General features: G+C 35.1%; 1 protein-coding gene across 1 annotated transcript in view; it reads left to right on the forward strand.

The window, feature by feature from the left end:
- The first annotated feature begins 11,224 nt into the window (after nt 1-11,224).
- LOC131164705 (uncharacterized) overlaps nt 11,225-23,228 on the forward strand; it is a 38,232-nt gene continuing 26,228 nt past the window's right edge. The window contains exons 1-2 of the mRNA XM_058122114.1: nt 11,225-12,607; nt 13,028-13,794. Coding sequence (XP_057978097.1) covers nt 12,496-12,607; nt 13,028-13,794 — 879 coding nt within the window. The 5' untranslated portion in view covers nt 11,225-12,495. The remainder of the gene's footprint in view (nt 12,608-13,027; nt 13,795-23,228) is intronic.

A 23,228-nucleotide genomic window follows, 5' to 3' on the forward strand; every position in this document is an offset into this window, starting at 1 on the left:
ATTGACTGAATCGTCATGCACAAGAATCTGCTTGTATGTAAAAAAACGAAGGCAACATATTGCATGCAACGGAGGATGACTAGGTCGCGGACCCAACCAGGGGAGGGGATAGGATAGGGGATTAACTCTTAGAACTGAATAACTGAGTTAAGTTCGGAGTATGCATTTTGGACATTTTAATTTTAGATTTGGATGAATTTATTTACTTTAATATAAATATAAATTCAGCATAGATATCACACAATGCTTGCGTACCTTGAAAATTAAAAAATGCACAATTTATGAAGACACCATTTCCTTAATTTTCCTGCATCGTGGGGGTAGAAATTGGGGAAGCAAAATATGGAGGCTAGAGGTCCTCATTGTTCTCAAAAGTGAGAACTTTAATGCTTTATGAGCCTCAGGTGACATTTATTAATGGGAAACTAGATCTAAGAATCAGAATTGAAAGGTGGGTATGAATTATTTGTATTAAGTTTGGAGAAACTCATTCTAATTACCATTCTATATAGGAATAAAAAAATTTCTTTTAGACTTTTTGAATCTAGCCTCCTAGCTTTGAACCAAATTATTATTGATTGGAATCATAAAAATTTTTGAAATTGCGTAAACGTGCCGATCTTTATACATGCACATACACAAATATCAACAAATATATTTTATGTGTGCACACATTATATGTTTTTGATTTTTTGAGTTCGATCTCTGTTTTTATGCTGACAAAGTACAAGTTTCTTATGTGTGTATTTAGCATATGAACAGGTCCATTAATTTAATACACACATAAGGGAATGAAAATGGAAGCCTGAAGGACTTAAAGCCTATACGATCTGGTGTATTCCATGAAGACTGAAGAGTAAAGAAGAAGAAGAGGAAGATATCTATTTTAATTTGTATTATATTTCATTTTTATATTTGGTCTGTAATAATGCATATCTCTGCATGACATGACTTAATGCTTAAGATGAACCATAGATTGACCTTCTTGCACCCAACACTTCCACGAAAAACTTTTTTCATAAAATGCTAAAACTATACAAGGTTTTTAAATCATTTAGGGTTAAAAGTTGGGCCAACCTTAAGTTTTTCACTGATCTCGGTTGACCGTCTCATGTATGTTCAAAGTGCCTTAGTCGACCGACTACACCTTAGGCTAGAAGTCAAAGTTTGACAAAGTTCAGTCAACAAACCATCTTTTGAACTTAACTTCCACAATTGACCGACTGCTGAACATGACTTTTCTACCTTCCTCAGCGAATCGGCGCTCTTGGTTCAAAATAACCTCAGTCGGCCTGCCTTTAAGGCTCGATCGACGGTCATTTGATCAACCAACCGAACTCACGAAGAAAGGAAAATCGTCCTAGGTCAACCAACGGGCCCTTTGTTTGGCCAACCGAACCCATTAAGAAATTCAAATTTGATGTGTGAGGTTAGTCGACCAACGCTAGGGTCAGCTGATAGAACCTCTCAGGTTCCGATTATTTTCCAGCACTAATCAAGTTTAATTTTTAATTAAACAATTTGAAAATACCGAGTGTGTCCCTAAACGGTTATATTTTCAGAAATTCTATAAATACCCCTTCCATTAGCATTAGCAACTTTGATTAGTCAAATTTTTCTCTCAAATTTTTTCTTTATCAAAATTCCCCCAACTACATTTTCTTTGCAAATATTTCTTTGGGGCAAAATTTTTAACATTCTCTCCAACTCTCTTTCACTCATTTTTTGAAAATTTATTTTGAAAAGAGCATTTTATTTTGGACATTCATTTTTATTCAAAGCAAAATACTCTCATCCATTCCTTATTTTTGAAAATCAATTTTTTGAGAGTTACTTATAGTTTTTCACATACATTTTTCTTGATAAATATTTTTGGGAAAAACTATTATCTTGCTTGTGAATCTTTTACACTTTCATTGCAAGATTCAAGTTCATCTTGTTTTTATTACACAAATCCTTTTTGAATTAAAAACTCTAAAAGCTCATATGCTTCATTTTGAAAATATTCTTTGGAGAATTCATTTGAGGATTTAAAGATCTTTGAGGTACTCATTGCACACTTCATTTTTAATCAAAGATTATACAAACCCTAGGATCTCCTGCTATTCTTTGAAAAATAATTTTTTGGGAGAAAATTTTATTAAGGTCAAATTTTTGAGTATTTATCATACATATTTTTTCAAAGATTGAAAAATATTATTGAGAAAAACACCCTTACTTTACTCAGTATATTTTATATCATATAAGAGTGCATTTTAGAGTTTTTATTGTGTACATTTCTGCTTGTATTAGAAACATTTATTTGTACAACAATGGTTTTATGTACGTGTTGGATTTAGCCCATAAATTGAACTGGGGAGTCTCTGCCCCGTAAGGGAGACCAGTTTGGTTCAGTCCGGTAAATTGAACCGAGGTGTCTTCACCTCGTAAGGGAGACTAGTTGGGCTCCACCTGATAATTGAGCTGAGGTATTCCTCATCCCGTAAGGAGAGGCTGTATGGTTGTGGCTCAACCCTATAATTGAGCTAAAGTTTACCTCACCCTATAAGGAGAGGTTGTAACGGTTTCTACTCCACCCGTTAAGTGAGTAGGGTTAGTAAAATCTTTGGGGGGTATGCCTAAGGCGGGGACGTAGGTTGGTTTGACCAAACCTCGATAACAAATCATATATGCCTCTCTTTCTCTCTCTCTCTCTCTCTCTCTCTCTCTCTCTCTCTCTCTCACACACACACACACACACACATATTTATTTTCTGCACTTTAATTTCCATGTGTATGCTTGTTTAATTACTATTATAATTATTTGCATATACACATCTAATTTAAATTAAATATGCTACACTGGTGTATGTCTGCATTCATTGTTTAATTGTTTTTACATACATGCATGTATTTTGAGTGAGATATGTTATGTGGTGAATTGGTGTAAATTTAATTTAGTCAAAAAGTTTTAAAACCTAATTCTTCCCCTTCTTGGGATTACACCAATCACATCAATTGGTATCAGAGCCTGGATTGCAATAAGCTTAAGCGCTATTTGTATAAAGATTGCAATGACTCATTTTCAATACATCCCTGTTTTGAGAGTTAATCCTTTGCGAATCCTCTACTGCTTTTACTGTGTATATTTTATTATTTGGAAAGTGATTGTTAAAGAAAATTTATATCCCATTGAAATTTTTTAAATGCATAGTTTCCCAAACCTGAAAATGTCTTGAATGAGCATGACATAGTTCTAATGCATATCATTTGAGTGTCATGCATATGTTTATATTGTTCTTAGGTACTAATACTTTTACAAAGTTTATGACTTATACTAGTACTAACGTTTTTAGGAAAATCTAAAAAGTATAGAAAGACCGAGAGAGAGGAGAATGTCACTCCAAGCTTAAACGATTAAGGAGTAAAATGTATTAATATTTCTCTGCCTCCTTCTATTTTATTAAATATTTCATGCCATGATTCTTGTGATATATATTGTGTTAAATATTTAGTTGAATCATGTGTTATACCATGTTATCTTATGAGATGCCTTAAAAGATATTTCATTAATACTCATAAGATGTTAAGTGTTGGCCTGACAAGGCTCACGAATCTTATTTTGATGATAATAAATCAAAAAAACTTAACAAATTTTAGTTAAGTGATGATATTTCAGGAATCAAGCATATGAGTTCACGATCAAGTGCTCACAAGTTTTGTTGAAAGTTTATACTCCAAAGACAAGTAGTCAAATGAAAGCCTAGAGTATATTTAAATCATGGGCATAAATATAGAAAAAAATGATGAAACTTAAAGCATATTGAAATTTGAAGACAAGATGGACTTCAAAAAAAAAAAAAAAGACAAGCATGAAGACTTGATGTTTAGAACATTTAAATCTTAAAGAGTCTTATGTAAGTACTTCATTTAAATGTTGATATTGATGTATTGAAGCTCTTAGGTTTCATTATTGACTTAGAGACCAAATTTTGAAAACCTCGGAAAATATTTTCAAAAGTCTCAAAGTAATAAGACAAGTATAAAGGTTAACAAAAGTTTTTGGAAACGAAGTTGAAAAAGCATATGTTATTGCACGTTCAGGCGACTATATTTTTTATACTGAAATAAATTGGGAACACAGAATATGCACAGTCGACTGACCCCATGAGTTCAGGCGACTAACCCCATTCTGACTTTGAAATTTTGTAGGTTTTTAAAAGAGCAGGCGACTGATCTTGATAGTCCAGTCGACTGTACTTCGTAACGGTCAAATTTAAATAGCAAAGAAAAGTTTCCAAATTTGTTTTCTTGGACCCCAAACTTTATGAAAACTTGGGGAACACGAAATATAAGTTTTTTTTTTTTTTTTCATCTATAAATACATGAAAAACCTAAAGATTTTACACACCAACAAATTGCAAACAACATTCAAGCTATATTATTCACAGTCTTCAAAAACTCTTATTGCAAACACTTTGCTGAAGTTTTTGTTGAAATTCTTACTGATCAAATCACATTGTTCTTTGCTCACTTTCTGAGAAATTCAAATCCAAGGAAGAACCCGGTGATAAATTTCTAAGCTTCAATTCTTTTTATATTGATATTTAATTGAAGTATCTTTATTGTTCATTCAATTGACACATTATATATATCTGTGTGTGTGTGTGTGGCCTAATTTATTTGATACTAACCCATGAGAAGATGGATTCAAAAAATAAAAAATAAGGAAAAATTTATAAAAAAAGTAAAACAAAAATGTGATGAATACCATTTTAATCTAAATCATTATTAAGTACTTTGAATCCCAATTTAAATACACAATATAGTGGATTTTTTTAAAAAAAATTTAGGAAATGGACTACAAATTCAAAGAGCATAATTAGTTTTTTCATAGATGCCTTTCAAATCGTAGTCAAATTAATACATAAATATTGATAGCCCATGTACTTTCAATTTGTAAAACGAACTTGAACGACTACATAACATATTTTATTTTATTTTACTTATATATTTAGAAAAAAATAAAATCTAAATACACACATCTTCTTAAAAGTCGATGAGTGCATGAATGGTATACTTATTTCTTTATTTTTAAAATATTTTGAATTCATTTTATAATTTTAATGTAAGTGAATGTAAATGTAACATGATATACATATTCCCATATTTTTTTTAATGATTTGAATTTAATTTTTAATTTTAGTGTATGTAAATGTAAATAAAGGATAAAGAAAGTAAGGACCAATAATTTGGATTAGTTTTATAATTTGAATTTGTGTAAATATAAAGGTATATAAAGATGTTGGGAGGGGGTTTGGGGGCCAATCACATGGAGAGAGAGAGAGAGAGAGAGAGAGATAAGAATTGAAAGGAAAAGAAGTAAGGAAAGAAAAAAAAAGTGAGCAAACCCCCACGTGGGGATGTAAGTGAGTTAAACTTACTCGTGAGCTACTCAGACTCGACTTGTTCCTTAACTTAATTCGACTCGATTATACTCAAGTTTGAGTTACTCAAATATTTTAACGAGTCAAATTCGAGCTCAATAATAGTACTCGAGTCGAGTTTCGAGTCTAATTAAGCTTTGTAAAATTATTATTTTTATTATATATATATATCATACAATATATATTTTATAAATATATTTAATATTATATGTAAATTATTTGTATATGTATTTAATATTAATTTATAACTGAGTCGAACTTAATCGAGCTGAACTCGAGTTTTATGACCTTGTAACCAAGTTGAGTTTGAGTATTTATTGTGTTGACTCAACTCGACTCTAATACACCTATGCCTCCACCAGTATGTGTCTGCCTAGGGTGGGCCCCACTCACATGGTAGTCGGGGAGAGAGAGAGGTCAAAGGAAAATGGAGGAGCTAAAAGAGGAGACAAAAAACAAAAGAACGAAAAAAAAAAAAAAAAAAAACCTAGAGGTGACAAAAAAAAAAAAAAAAAAAAGAAAAAATTAGTGCAACATGTGTCCCACCAAAGGTTCAAGATTCATATATAATATAGATAATAATAGTTGTAAAATATGAGATAAAAATGATATTTTAATATTATGATATTAACAAAATGTAATGGTAAGAATTTATATAATAAAATACAATGTGTAACCTTATTTCCTTTGTTTCTATCATAAGGATGCACACACATATATATACGCGCGAATCTCAATCATACAATAATTAGACAATCATTCAGATGTATCAACTTAATCATTTAAAAAAAAAAAATATTCCCATGATTTTCAAAAAGTTTCTACAAATTTTTTGAGATATTTATGAGAATTTTCAGAAAATTTTTATGTTTTAGGGCATTTTGGTCATTTTTTTTAAAAAAAGTGGGGGTATTTGTTTTTTTCCAATTTTTATTTTTCATTAAAGTGACATCAAACAATATAAATACATACATACATATATATATATATATATATATATATGGATTTTCTTTATAACAACAAAGATATTAAAGCGATGAAAGACACATAAAATGCAGTTTAGCATTCACACATATGTACTAACACATCCATGTTCACATACACATATATATGCTTCTACATGTATATGTACACTTAATGACACATCAACCTTGCATAAATTTAAATCCAAAGGCACACATACATGTGCACAAACCACTTATAACATGTACATACTAAAATCCATCCACACCTACGAATTCTCACACTAGCATCCACTCTTGAACACACATAATACATATCCATCCTCCTCCCATTTTTACATACACACAGCCACACACACTAATGTATATATATATATACATGCACAATAATACTAACACATGCATACTTATATGCTAACTTACACATGCATTTCCACATTCATGCTTATGCTATACACACTAATGCATGCATGTATCTGTACACATATTTGAACTCATGCCCTCACTCACTACATCTATGCACATTCATATTCCAACATGCATGTATTCTCTTATGCATTCCCATGCCCATACATATGCATTCCATATCATCTTTGCACAATACATACATGCCCACGTACCCGCACTAATGCATGAACATATATATGTTTACCAACACATGCCTACACATATAGACACACATTCGCACATCCATATATTCAAATCCAACCATGCATGATCATTCTTCTATCACTCATATTCTCATGCATGCATGGTTGCTTAAACATGCACATATATAAACACAACATACACACACATGCACCCTTCATCACCCTTATGCATGGAAATGCAATCACACGCTCAGATCAACCATTTACACACCCCTACACACATATATACTTACACTCATGCGAACATGTCACCTACTCACGCATGCACACACTGCCATCTAACACATTGCCATATGCACAATTCCACACACATCAAAATATACATGCATTTACACATAACTATGCATGCATGCTCTTACACCTTGACGTACAAATGCATTAACATCATGCATATACACTACAAGAAATTCTGCTTTCACCAGTGATTTTAACTGCTGGTAAAGACTAAAATAATGCTGGTATATGCATTACCAGCGATTTTTGAAACCGTTGTAGTAGGTCCTATATAGCAATAGTTATAAAGATTACATGTAAAAGGGTTTCACAACCGTTGGTATATGGCTAATATTTAACATTGATGCAGTAGTAAGAATACTGCTGCTTAATATAAAGAAATGGTCGGCATATGTCTATAAAACCGCTTATAGATGGTATTAAAACCGCTAGTATATGTTATTAAAATCGTCGATATATATTATTGAAACTGCTGGTATATGTCATCAAAACCGCTGGTAGATTTCTACAAAACCGTTGGTATATGACATTAAAATCAATGATATAGATCATTAAACCAGTGGCATAAATTATTAAAATTGCTGGCATAGATCTTTTAACCTGAAAATTGACTTTTGTTGCAAACCTATAAATTAAAATGACGAGCACTATTTTTTTATTCCATTCAACTTGTACAATTAAAAATTAATTGTATCTAATAACACTTTTTTGTACCGTTCATTCACAAAAAGATTTTCAATTCCACCAATCTTATCTTCAGATGCCAAATGAGTGGCCAAATGCACCATGATGGTAAAAAAGGAGGGTGGAAGATCCTCTCCAATTGGCATAATATCACCACAATTCAATATTCTAGTTGCTCAAGATGAACTTTGGAGCATAGTTTCCTAAAGATACAATAAAGGTCAATTAAAGGAGCAACAACATTCCTTAACAAAGAACTATGAAATCCTACTACAAGAAGTTGTTGCATTAGAATGTGACAATCATGACTCTTCAAGCCTATTATTTTTCTTTCCTTGAGTTGCACACATCGCGATAGATTTGACGAATAACCATAAGGAGATTTTACATTTTTCAAGACTTTAAGGCATCCTTCTCTATTGGGGACATTGTGATGCAAGCTGGTGGCTTATACACCTTTGCTTCCTTTTTCTTTCTAATTGACTCATCTTCCATATTTTCATCTAAACCATCATCACTTATTTGCCACCTCAAACTACCACATTTTAGACATGCTTCAATTTATGCATTTTCTTTCCGAAATAATGTACAACCATTCAGACAAATATCAATCTTCTCATGTCTAAGCCCTAAGTCCTTCACATACTCCTTTGCCTCATAACAATTTGGTAACTTAGCATATGAAGGAAGTATGTCTTTTATAATCTAAAACAACATTGTAAATGTCTTATTGCTTATTCCACTAAGGCATTTGACATGGTATAATATCACAATTGCTGATAACTTACTGTACTCATATAACTTCTTTGCATCCTCATTTGGTCCTTGTCTAGTGGTTTGCACATTGAGGTCTTCTCTATATGAGTCTTGAAAATTATCACCACATTCAAATTCATCCTTTTGCAAAATTAAGCCTTGTGAGAGTATTGTTGAGTGATTCTATATTATTCCTAGTTGCTAAAAACTTTCACTGAATGATTGCTTGGTTATTTTTTATTGAGAGTTATAACTAAAGTTTTCCTTTGGTTTAACTCAATAAATCCATTGTGAGGGAAACTTTAAAGCTTGTGGGTCTTGGCATTCGAATTGCAAGGCACCTTAGCTTGTTTTTTTGAGTGTGCAAAAATCTTTTCACAAGCTTATTTTTCGAATATCTCTTGTGCTTGAATATTGAGAAAATATTTTTTTTGAGATAATTATTACTCCTGGTGGAAATCTTTGAAGCCTAGAAGAATTAGTTGTAAATGTTGAAGTCAGTCCTATGTTAATTTGACTTGGTTGTATTTCGGTGCCGCTCCACCCGTGAAATGAGCCTTAGTGAAATTCTTGTGCCTGTGAGTCAAGGTGGGGACATAGACACATTTTTCGAACCTTGATAACATATCTGGTGTTATTTCTCTTTACTTGCTTTACTGTGCATGCATAAATAGTTTAATTGTGCAATTTAATTTTAGCTAAATATATCAGTTTATTTTATATTTGCACTAGATTGACCCTAGGGTTGAGTAATACTGCTGTTGGATGTAAGACCTAGGGGAGAAAATTTTAAAATACCAATTCAACCCCCTCTTGGGATTACAGTAAAGTTAACAATGATCTCAATTCTCAACACATATTTTGCAGTAATCTCTCCCCATCATGCTCAACAATCAATTTCTCAACACACAATTCACAATAGTTTTTCCAAAATTTTCCAACCATCCATGTGATCGGTATTGAAGCGTCAAATTCATAATATCCGCATTTTTCCCAAAAATTCCAAAAATTAGTATAATACCACAACTTTTGCCATATAATACCATAAAAAATTCCAAAAAGTTTAAATATGCAATATAATAAATTATTCTCATGTCACACAATTTGAGTGTTAATATCATAATCTAATAAAACTGACCGGAGAAAGTATATCCTAATTAATCTGTATATGTTGTTGAAAATGGAGGTATGACCACCTCCACCATTCTCATTCAACACAATATATATATTACAGGGAAAAGGAGATGATCACCCTACTCACTTTAATTTTTCCCAAATACGTGTATAACAAACCAAAAATCATAAATTTCATCCGCCTGATTCATTCAGAAAATCCAATATAATATTTTAGTATTCAAATACTCAAGTTTAATCGGTTCAATTTTAAAATAAACTCATATAATCTATTATCCTTACCTTAACCTTGGAGTGGTGCCTACGACATCCAAACGACGAAATCTCTGCGATTAAATTGTAGAAGAGTGGAGTTGGGACTTGAAAATGATGTCCATTCTTCAATTTTGCTAAGAAATGGTGGAGAAATTGAGAGAGAGAGAGAGAGAGAGAGAGAGAGAGAGAGAGAGAGAGGGAGAGAGAGAGGGTTTTAGAGGGGGGGGGGTTAATTGAACTTCCTAAAGGTTTCTTGAAGAATCAGGATCCTTCAGGTAAAGTTATATATATATATATGTGTGTATTATATTATATTATTATTATATTATATAAATTAATAATAATAACTTAATTAATTAATATTTTATTTTTATTTTTTGTATACTTTCATGCAAATTATTTTTAGGGCCGTTATATAAAACATTTTTACTTAACTAATCAATTGAAAGTATATTTCATGACCATCAAATGCAAAGTAAGTACAAGGAATCATGTAAGAAAATAAGAATCACGTGGTAATAAAGCGACGCAATTCATTAACAAAACCTTCGTAAGCAATGCGTGTTCAACGAGAGAAGTAAGTAGGCTAAATACGTTTACAAATGTTGGTGAGTTTTATAGTAATTGATGAACACCCATGCTTTTATAGAGAGCTTTATATGTTGTTCTATCTTTGATACTAGAAACATAAAACTAATTAAGGAGTCATACTCCATTATCACACTAAGACAAGCACACTTAATGAATGAAACAGATACTACTTTTTACATAATGATTACACATCTCATGCACACAAAGCAATCGTTTGTAGCCGAACATAATATCTTAAACAAGTTTGGCTCATGGGTCCATGATGTATTCAAATTGAATAGATTTGTGAAATTTTAAATTTGTATAATTGGGCAATGAGTCATCATAAATTTCTTTCATTATTTTATATGTAGATTGATTTATTTACTAGATATCATCAATGCCAAGAATTTAGGCAGGTGGGGTGGACCATTTTGATTAATGAAAGAATTTGGCATGCTATAAATAAAAATAAATAAATATATAAATAAAAAAAATATAGTCCAAATACATAAATACCTAGGGCACCAAACAAGATAGAGAAAATAGCCGGACACCCCAAAGGGTCTGGTAGCAGGGTCCTACACATTCCCTGGTTTCCATTCCATGTGTACGTTTTCTTATGGTCAGCAAGCATTTTTTAAAACCCAGCGCAGCAAGGTTTCAGCAGAAAACCCAAGTTTTCCCCGGCACCAATCCTTCTCCTCGTCAAACTCTTCTTCTCCGCCGTCGCCACCGCTTCCCGCTGTTCTCTCTCTCTCTCTCCCCTATACAGCAGCGAGATAAACCCTTTCTCTCGGTCTTCTTTCTCTCCACAGTATTTTTCGATTCACTGAGTCTTGGCGGTTTAGCATGATTGAGGTTTCGTTTCTGGGCGCTTCGTTCAGTAATCCCGCGGCGTTTGGGGCAGTCAGAGCTTTCTTTCTATGTACGAGTTTGTGTATGCCATAACATACTCTTCTCTCATTTCCTCTACTCTTGAACTCCATTTTTTTGGTCGCTTTGTGGACTTCTCCTTTTCTCCTTCTTTTGATGGTTTCCAATTCCAGGGTTAGATAGTTTCGCTGTTCTCTATAATGGTCCTGAGTTCGTTTCCAAGAAAAGGGCCTGTTGTGTTAAACTTTTTTTCAAAAAATAGGTTTGCTTTTGTGAGCATTGGTACGAGTAATTGCGCTGATGAGGGTCTATTGATGGTTTCCAATTCCAGGGTTAGATAGTTTCGCTGTTCTCTATAATGGTCCTGAGTTCGTTTCCGAGAAAGGGTCTGTTGTGTTCATCTTTTTTCAAAAAATAGGTTTGCTTTTGTGAGCATTGGTACGAGTAATTGCGCTGATGAGGGTCTATTAGCGTCTTCTTCTTGAATTTAGAGGGCTATTGAAGCCCTTCTTAATATAATCCCTCCGTAATTGAGTGTCTTCTCGACAAACGCTCTTCTCAACATTGGTTTTTTGGGTTTAGGAAGAGCAGATAAGATTGTCTCCTTTGATTCATTAAGTTGTTTTTACTTGAATTTTTGGCTGCTTTTGGTATATATTGTACGGAGAGAACAAACCAAAGTTATCGCCAACAAAGTGGATTTTGATTTCAGGAGTAACTAGGGTCTGGCAATTTTGTTTGACGGTGTTGTTGACTTGGAGCGCTTGCAAATGAGTGTTGTTGTTGAGGGAAAGTGAAATTATGGTGATAGCATATTCATATATGAAGAAAACATAGTTGTTTCTTTAGAAATCTGTGGAACTGAGGTATAGTGGGAGGGAAAGAAAAAGTTTTTTTTTTTTTTGAATTTTATTTTAAAATTATATGTGATCATGTTCGGCACTAGTTATGGAAAGAAGTGAGCCTGTATTGGTTCCAGAATGGTTGAAAAGCGGCGGAAATGTATCTGGTGTGGGTGGCAGTGCAAGCCACCAAATTGCATCTTCTTCATCGCAGTCAGGTAATTTGATTTACTTGGCGTGTAGGACCCTTTGATACTTTCTGTTTGGTTATCAAGATGAGGAAAACAAAAAAAAAAAAAAAAGCAAAAAGAAAAAAAAAAAAGAACTTTTAAATGGCATAACTGATATATATATATATATATATATATTTTATTTTGGAAGTTATATAAATGGTTGTATTTGTTTAGTGAGTGGGAGTTTTTGTTTTCGTGGATACCAGAAAATAAAAATTTTGAGATCCAATTTCCCTTTGGGGCAGCAGTGTTAATTTTTCTTTTTCTTTTTCTTTTTCTTTTTTCAAACTATGTAACAGTTTTTGAGATCCAATTTCTGTTGGGCGAAAATTTTTTCTTTCAATCAATGGAACAATGGACATAATCTTTCATGTTTTAGACTAATTATTTTCTTTGTTTTTATAGATGATCAAGCTGTTTCAAAACCTGCAAGGAGTAAATCCTCTTCAATCAGCAGTGGTCATGATATAGGTCATTCAATTTCAGATAGAACTCCATCTTCATATTTGCGCTGGAGTTCTAGTAGTAATGGCTCTTCGAGCACACAATCTTATAGTAGTTTTGGTAGAAGTTACCACAACAGGGACCGGAAGAAGGACATTCGTGACTACCGTGTCAAAGACAAGTCAATATTGGGTGACCTCAGGCACTGCGACTATTCTGATAAAGTGGGCAACATTTGGCCAATTAGGTCTGAGAAGGATGTGTTAAGTTGCACACAGTCAATTTCTGGGAAACAGGGTGAAATGTGGCCAAGAAAAGTGACAGCTGACTTGAGCAATGTTGTTAAAGCCCCACACAGCAATGGCAATTGTTTGATTAATGGGGATAGTATTGTTAGCACCATGCACAAGGCTGCATTTGAGAGGGACTTTCCATCACTTGTGGCTGAAGATAGAAAAGGAGCTTCAGAAATGGGAAGAGTGCCATCTCCAAGCTTGAGTACTGCCATAAAGAGCTTGCCCATGGGTAGTTTGGCTGCAATTGGTGGTGATGGCTGGACCTCGGCGTTGGCTGAGGTTCCGTTGATAATTGGAAACAATAGCACGTTTATCTCACAGGTTCAAAATACTGTTTCTGCAAATTCTTCTTCTAGTACTTCAAGCATGACACCTGGACTCAATATGGCTGAAACACTGGCTCAGCGTCCTTGTTCTCGCACGATTCCTGAGGTTCTTATTGCTATCTTATTTATTTTATTTCCTGTGTGTATATACATAGCACCTAGTGCACAAGACTCCCACACCACCAAGGGTATGGGGAGGGCAAGATGTGCAGAGTCTTGCTTCCATGCTTGGAGGACTGTTTTCGTGATTTGAACCTCTTACCTCCAGCGTTGGTGCAACACCCTTACCATTGAGTCAAGACTTGCCCTCGTAATTTGTGACGATGTATGTCAAAAATTATTCGTATTCTTCTTTGGTGCCATTGTTTGATTTGTATCTAATTAGGTTTCTTTTGAAAGTCAAAGGCTTGAGGAGCTTGCTTTCAAACAATCTAGACAATTAATTCCCATGACACCATCAATGCCTAAAGCTTTGGTAGTAAACATTGCTTCCCATCCATGGTTGATACTTCTATAATTGTATTTGACCTTTGTTGCTAAGTCATTTGTATCCTGATCTGTGGTTTTGCATCCTTTTTGCTAAGTCATTTGTGTCCTGATCTGTGGTTCTGCATCCTTTTTATACTGTAACTCATGCAAGGTGCATTTTCTTTGTAATGCAGTGTGTGTTTTCGCCTTTCTTATTGGTCTATTACTCTTTCCATTTGGTGTTATCTAGTTCAGCTGCATTTTTAATCTCTTCATTGCTGAAGAGGTTGTGAAGTGGTTATGTGCTAGTAGATTTTCTAAAGGCTGGTTAGGAATGTTGCATGTATCAAACCTACATGCTACATTAATGAGTATTCATTATCATTTGCTTGTTTAAAAGTACTATTATATCTTGTGCAATCATGTTTAGAAGAGAAAATTGCCCTATTACCCACCCAAAGCAATGCATATTTTGAGCCAAAAAGATATTTAACATTGTGAAAATGTTGGAATTTATGAAAAAGTTATGTTTATGCACTGCTAAAAACATTGTGGAGGCACCAACAACTTTAGTTGATGAAGCTAGGGCTATATTAACCTTGGGTTTTATCATTAGAGCCAACCACCTTCACTATCATATGCTATCCCCAGAAAATGTAATATTATCATGTTGAAATTCTTTCATATCCTGAAAAAGGAAAACAGACTAATTCCAACTTCCAATAATGTGATGCATAGTGAATAGGAGCCCTTGGTGCAATGGCTATTAAATTTTTTTTTTTCTTTTTAGGGGCAGATTCATGATTTGCAACTGCTTTGTTTTCAATTTTTAAGGATATTTTGAAAAATTTCAGAGGTTTGATTACAATATGTAGTCTTTTGAAAATTTTCAGAGGGTTTGATTTGTAGTGGAGTGATTATTGGGTCATTCTTGTTGGGTGTGTTGAAAGTTTTATCAAGCCCAACCAAATACTTGCCCACTGAGTTTCCTAAGCCACCAAATTTCCTTGGTCACCATTCACTGAATTTTGGGCTTCCTTTATTCTTGGTTACCAAATCTAGTTTTCTTATTAATATGTGATTGTTATAGCTGAATGAATGAGAACTTGAGTTCGGATTTATGTGGATTTGCTTGGCCCTTATAAGAAAAGTGCTCTCTTTCTCTCTCTATGATGCTCCTAGGTTACCACTTACTGTGCACTGTACACTGTACACTAACGCATCTCATAACCAAGTCTTCCTCCCTCTACAAAGTTTAAAAGCTCCTTTCCTGTTGTTGAGGCTTGATATACATTGTTGGTCCACAACATAACATCTTAAGCTTTTAGATAAGGTGGTTGCTTAACATGGTATCAGATCCATGGTTGTGAGTAGATTCGAGGTTCTTGTCTTGTTGCTTGTGTTTAGTGTAAGTTTGTTAAAAAATTATTGTGTTATCAATATGGGTGCTATACATTGTTTGTTAATCTCTTCTCGTGCAATTGGGCTACATGTGTGGCAGAGTGTTTAAGGCTTAATATACTTTATTGACGCCCAGCTTAACAGCTTAAGCATCTATGTAAAGTGGTAATCCGACACTTATTTCCTTCAAAGCCCTTCAAACCCTAATCCCTTTCTCTACTTCTTGTCTTTAACCCACAAACATGCAATTCCAGCATGCCTCTGTCTCATAGTAGTTAAAAGTGCGCCTAGGCGCAAGGCGCAGTGAAGTGAAGAGGCTTGCGCCTCAAACCAGGTGAGGCGAGGCGACCTGCAAGAGGTGACGCTAGGCGAGATGAGGTGCACTGGGGCGACAGGCGCAGTGAGTCGCGCCTTGTGAATTTAAGTCATTTAAAGGAGAGAAATAGCCACAGCCAGACCCGTAGCCCTCATTCGACTTGAACGAACATAGCCCTAGCCCCTCTCGGCCCTTTGAAGCCCTTCGTGAGTTCGTCTTACACATTTGAACCAACAGGAGCCTTCGCGATCCTTCAAACCAGCAACGTGAGCTCGTTTGCGAGCCTTAGAACCAGCCGGAAGCCTTCGCGACTTCGTCTTCGAGCTTCGAACCAGGATTGTGAGTTTGTCTTCAACATTTTGAAGAAGCACGACCCTTCGCGACTTCGTTTCGAACCAGCAGGAGCCCTCGCGAGTTCTTCTTCTTCCTGCTGCCTGCTTGTGCATGCTGCATGCTGCTGACTGCTGCCTGCTGCTTCTCTTTTTCTTCTTCTTTATATGTAAGCTTATTAATTAAATATTTTCTGTAATTAATCTAAGCTTATAAATTAAACTAATACATAATATTTATTTGTTTTACTCAAATTTAGCTACTGTTTTTTAATTTGTAATATTTAGTTTAATTAATGTAAGTTTATAAATTATAACTAATACGTAATATTTATTCTTTTTATTGAAATTTGGCTACTCTTTTTCTTCTTCTTCTTTATATGTAATTACTAATTAAATATTTAGTTTAATTAATGCAAGTTTATAAATTATAACTAATACATAATATTTATTTATTTTTACTGAAATTTAGCTACTATTTTTTAATTTGTAATATTTAGTTTAATTAATGTGAGTTTATAAATTATAACTAATACATAATATTTATTCTTTTTATTGAAATTTAGCTTCTATTTTTTGATTTGCACTCTTTTCTTTTGATGTTGAACTATGTTGAATTGTTGATGCTTTTGGGCTTCGTATGGGCAATTTTATTAAATTTTCAATTTTGTAATTGAATGTTTTGGCATTTTAAATTCTAATATTACTAGATATTCATATGTTCATATATCAATTATCCCAAATAGACATTTTACACCATTTTAATAATTGTGCCCCTCACCTTCAAGAGGCACGCGCCTTCGCCTCGCGCCTCGGCTTCAAAGACCCTTTGCGCCTCGGCTCGCCTCACGCCTCTAACTACTATGCTCTGTCTAGGTTTTCCTAAGTTATGCTGCATTGGATTTGTTATTGGAAGAAAGGATCCTATATCAATGCCTAATTGCCTATTATCACGCGGGAGCAAAGTTTGAATTTGGAAGATGTGATATTTAGAGCTACAACATTTTATTTAGATAACAAAAGAAGATATATTAAGAGAGAAAGAACATACAAACGAGAGAGGACAAGAATCCTCAAAGAGAATAAAAATAAAGATTAAAGACAATCCAAACCACAGCTGTCAACAGTCCAAACCACTATTGTCCACCACCCAAAACACTACCTAAGCCTAAACAAAACACTACCTAAGAAAACCTCTCTTTAGTCCTTTGTATTTGATGGAACACTACAAACTAGCCGATTCCCATTATCCAAGTGGATTTCCTTTCCTTCTGAATTAGCTAACTGCATTCCTTTTTTTATCAGCATATGTTGAAATTACATGAAATCTGTGCTGGGTCTCATTCTTACCAATTGTATCCTCTAGCTCTTCCATTTCAACATTCCTCAAACCAAGCGCTTCCTCTAATCTTTTAATGAGATGAAGATTGCAGGAAGGAGCACCCATCAAATTAGCATTGTTCGATCCATAACCGAGTTGTTCACGAACCTCATCTATGAGTAGTCTTTCGTCGCAATCAAAATCACAAACCAGATCACATCACCCTCCTTCTTTTTCAGTGAATTTCCTCACTAGCCTTTTTTTTAAAATATATTTCCGACCCATTTGAATCCTCAATGTAAAAATTACCATCACTATGTTTTTTGAGGAACTTAACTCCCCTTGTGCCTTGAGAAGCTTCTCAATTGACTCATCCTTTTTTTTTTTTCTTACTCTTTTGCCTCCAACGAGTGTAAACTTTTGATTTTGCTTGTTTTTTGGAAACTTGGGGATTTTTTACCTCACTATCCTCTATAATTACCTCTTGACAACCATCCTCCATAGGAACCCCTTTGGTGAACTCATTATCTTTAGGATATCCTTTCCCTGTCCCATCACGTACTGACAAACATTGTGTTGCTCAATTGCACAAAATACCACCTTTAGAGAAGAGGTACCATGAAGCTATTTTCTTAGGTAAATGGATTCAGGTTGGTGGATATACGCCCCAGTCTGTCCTATGTGGATTTTGTATTTCCTAAATGTATTAGGGGCAATCATTGGGATTTTTTTTTGTGATGCGAGGCGGATTTGGGGTGAAAAGTGGGTTTCTTATCCCAAGTTTGCTCTGCCTCAAATATTGCTATGCTTAACAGGCCCCAAATCTAAATAAATAAACAAATAAATACATGTATGCGTTTGTGTATGTGTATGTATAATTAAAGTATTTTCATTCAATTTTTTTTTTGGATAGTAAAAAAAGAATTTCATTAAAAGATTAAAAATATGCAACTAGGAGAATAAGACATCTCCTTAACAGAGTCTGGAAAATCCGGATAAAAACAAAGAAAAAAAAACGAAAAACTGAAAAGGTAGACAAATAAAACCAGCACGAACTAACAATCAAACACAAATGCCAACCGGACTGAATATAAAAAAAGTTCACCCCCTTAAACTTCCCCTGCTCCACAAGAGAAGCCAAATACTGTATTTTTTCGCAAATCAACAAATGTGACGACTTCTTCCCTAGAAAATATGTGTATTATGCTCCATCCAAAACCCCCAAACTACTGCAAAGAAAGCACATTTCCAAAGCACTGCGTTTTCTTTTTTACTGCCAAAACTACCAAAAGAAACTGCCAAAAAGTCCTCCACTGTCTCTGAACTCACCCAACATTCACCTAAAATTCCAAATAGCTTAATCCAAACCATCCAAGCATAATCTCAATGTATTAACAAATGTGATGTAGAGTTTGAACAATTAAAACAAAAACACAAACGTCTGGAGGTAGATCTTTCAAAGGTCTCTTGACCTGCAACAAGTATTGGTATTAATTCTATCAAGTGCAACCTACCCGTTAAAAGCCTTGATTTTAAAAGGAACTTTGCCCTTCTAAATGGATCTATAGAGAGGAAAAAATGAGTTAGACCTAGTCCAAAAATCACAAAAAAATTGCAAGAAAAAAACCCTTGAAGTATCCAAATACCAAGAGCATCCATCTCCAAAGAAAAATTATAGTTATTCAACAAGACTAACAAAGAGGATAGCTCTACCATCTCCCCGTCGTTCAACAATCTACAAAAATGCAAATCCCAAGAAGGCAGAGGACCACCTGGATCAACAACAAGAGAAGAAATGGAACCGTCCTGCCTTGAGCTCAAACGAAAAAGGCATGGAAAATAGATGGATAAATCTAAATTCCCTAACCAAGGATCTTTCCAAAAAAAAATATTACTACCCCTTCCCACTAGGAGTTTATATGGGAAATGAAGAGGGAATAACTTTGAGAGATAGCTTTCCATGGACTCTCCGAAGTGCATTGAAATCTCAAATTAGTATCCCACTCATTCTCGTTGAATCCATACTTTTTACAGCTATATGCCACAGGGAAGAATTCCCTAGTGGAAACCACCAAAGCCATTTGGCTGGAAGAGCTATGTTTTTAGACAACAAGTCTCCAATACCCAAACCACCCTCCCATTTATATCTACCCATCACTTCCCAAAAGATCCCTAAAACTCTCTACTCCTAACCACAAGAAGTCCATCATTATCTTCTCAATCTTTCTAGCTAGTAGCAACCCCCACAGAAATCTTAAAAATTGAAAGAGAGTATAAGAGAATACTAGAAGGACAAGCCTGGATGAGTGTAATTCTACCACTGAGAGAAAACATCTAGTCTCTTAGAAACCCTTTCCACAATACAATCCCAAAAACCTACAGGTCTATTGTTACCCCTAAAAGGAACCCCTAGATAGGACAACGGCCAATCCACCTTTGCAGACCACTCCCTAACACTCTCGTTAGGCATATTGATAGCCTCAATACTGCTCTTCCCCATATTAATCCTAAGCCAAGAAACCTCCTTGAAAACGTGGAGACCCAAACTATTCAAAAAAGAGGGTTTATGATCCTCTAAAAAGAAGATAGTTTCATTAGCTAAATGAAGGCGTGAGACCTTGGCCCCCTCTCTCCTCACCTCCAACCCTTTCACTAAATCTCTGTCTATTGTCTATCCACCATCCTTCTTAAAATGTCAGCCACTAAAACTAACAAAATTGGGGAAAGAGGGTCGCCTTGCCTAATCCCCTTCATAGCGTCAAACCAAGATTTAGACTCGCTATTCACTAAAATTAGGTGGCTCACATTATGCAAGCAGCCTCTAATCCGACGTCGCCATCTCTTACCAAACCCCTTTCTCATAAATGTCTTGTCCACGAAATTCCAATTCATTCTATTATAAGCTTTCTCAAAATCCAACTTAAAAATGAGTGCCTTCTCCGAATATCCTCAACAATCTATTGGCAACCAAAATGGCATCCACATTTGCCTACCCCCACAAACACACTTTGAGCCGTAGAGATAGTCCTATCAAGCACTGCACTCAGCCTTTTAGCTAAAACTTTAGTGACGATTTTATCTACATTGGAAATTGGAGTAATAAGTCTATCGTCTGACGTCTTGATGAATTTATTCTTCGTTGGCACTGAAGTTATGAAAGTGGAGTTAATACTCTTTCTTAAAATCCTATTTCCATAAAATTCATTTAAAACCTTAAGCAAGTTGACCTTAACCACCTCCCAACAATCTTGGAAGGAAGCCATATTAAAATCGTTAGGCCTTGGAGCTTCATCCATCTCCATCCCAAAAATCGTGGCCCTCACTTCCTCTTCCTCAAAAGGTCTTTCTCAAACCAGGCTACTTCATCAACAGACAAAGGGTTCCAATCTAAACCTTCAACAATTGATATGCTATCATCCTCCTCAGAATACAAGCTAGAATAAAACTCATGATTTTAGAAGCAATTTGAGTATTTGACTCTGATCGGAGGTAATATCCTCCTTGCCTAAGTCCAAATCCCTAACCAAATTCTTTCTCGTTTCCCCAACAACTATTCTATGAAAAAAACTAGAATTACGATCACCACCTCTTATCCATTTAAAATTCATCTTTTGCATCTAGCTTCTTATTTCCTTGAAAATCCCTCCTCTAATTCATTCTTCAAAGGTACTCTTTTCATCTCTACCTTCCCCGAGAGAAAACTATCTTCTTCCTTCCTATCTAACTCAGCCAACTCTCCTAAAAGACTAGCCTTTCTAAACCTTAAATCTCTGAACACCTCCCTATTCCATTCTTTGAACTTCTCTTTTAATCTCTTCAATATTTTCATGAATCTAGAACCTTCCCATCCCCTCTCCACATCCTCATTCCAAGAGTTCCTAACTAAGGGATGGAAGGAATCATGATCCAACCATATATTTTCATACTTGAAAGGAGTAGGACCCCACAAAACCTTCCTTAGTTCCAACATGATGGGGAATTTGGTTAGAAGTAGGCCTAGATAAAATAAATTGAGAGAGATTAGGGAACTCATTCTCTCATTTTGTGCAAAATAGGATTTTGTCAAGTCTGCTTGCCGTTGCTTTAGCACCTCCCACCGACCATGTAAAGTTAGCATTATCAAAGGGGAGATCTCTTAAACCACAATCCCTAATAAAGGAATAAAAACTTTGCATTGTAGCGGTGACCTTTTCTTCTCTTGGGAAAACTTCACAACATTAAAATTACCTCCCACTATCCACTTAGGAGCATAAAACCCAAACACATAACAAAGATCATCGCAATAAATATCTCCTATGGGTTGGTTGAGAAGGACCACACATCAGCAATACCCATTGTTGGCCTTAGCCTTTCAGTTCAACTAAGACAAAAAGAAAAAACAAAAGCCTATTGGACTGTTCACTTTAACAGCAGAGCGCATGTCCCACGACACCAAAATACCACCTGCTGACCCCCAAGAAGATACAAAGGCCCAATCCTGTCCAAATCGCTCCACACCCCCACCCCCCCCCCCTCGCGGGGCGCGCGGCACCCCCAGGGGGCCAAACAACAAAAAAAAAATATTCTCAAGCTTAGTCTCTTGAATCAGAACAATATTAAGAGAATATCTAAGTAGGGCCTCTTTGATTAACCCCTCTTCCTAAAATTTCCCAGACCTTTAACATTCCAACTAAAACTTTTCATAGTTTCACTTGTTTCCCTCCCTTCCCAACTCCCTTGCTTTCCCCAGGATTGATAGAAGAAACCAGGTTCTTAAGTTCGTTTTTGAACCTTCTTCTTTTTTTGCTTATAAGTTCCACGACTCATTAGAAATTTCCCCTAGGCCCGACTGGACTAACTAATTTTAAACCTAAGTCCTCAAGGAGTTTATTTGGATCTAGATTGTTTCTTTTACTACCCCCTAGGCCAATACTAGAAGCGCTACCCCCAGTAGAACCCTTCTCGTTGTATAAAGTGTTAGAAGACAAAACGGATTGAATAGGAAGGGGAAGAATACCTTTTCCAAATTTGGACGAATTCAGACAAACCACAGGAATAGCTGCCTCTTCATCAATACCCTCCCCCCCCCCCCCTCCTAAAAAAAAACATTGAATCAGAACAATATTAAGAGAATATCTAAGTAGGGTCTTTTTGATTAACCCCTCTTTCTAAAATCTCCCAGACCTTTAACATTCCAACTAAAACTTTGCATAATTTCACTTGTTTCCCTCCTTTCCCAACTCCCTTTCTTTCCCCATATTTGATAGAAGAAACCAAGTTCTTAAGTTCTTTTTTGAACCTTCTTCTTTTTTGGTTCATAAGTTTCACGACTCATTGGAAATTTCACCTTGGCCCGATTGGACTAACTGATTTTAAACCTAAGTCCTCAAGGAGTTTATTTGGATCTAGAGTGTTTCTCTTACTACCCCCTAGGCCAATACTAGAAGCGCTACCCCTAGTAGAACCCTCCTCGTCGTATAAAGTGTTAGAAGACAGAACAAATTGAGCAGGATGGGGAAGAATACCTTTTCCAAATTTGGACTAATTCAGACCAACCACAGGAATAACTGTTTCTTCATCAAACCACCCCCCCCCCCCCCCCAAAAACATTTATAGGAGGAATATCAACAAAGTCCACCTTGTCAGAGTTAGGCTCAGGGATAGGGGAGAAAGACCCTTTATTAGTCAATTCTTTGTCTAGTTTAAGTTGTGTTTTATATCATTTA

This window comes from Malania oleifera, chromosome 9 (genome assembly GCF_029873635.1).
Source record: "Malania oleifera isolate guangnan ecotype guangnan chromosome 9, ASM2987363v1, whole genome shotgun sequence".
Taxonomy (NCBI): Eukaryota; Viridiplantae; Streptophyta; class Magnoliopsida; order Santalales; family Ximeniaceae; genus Malania; species Malania oleifera.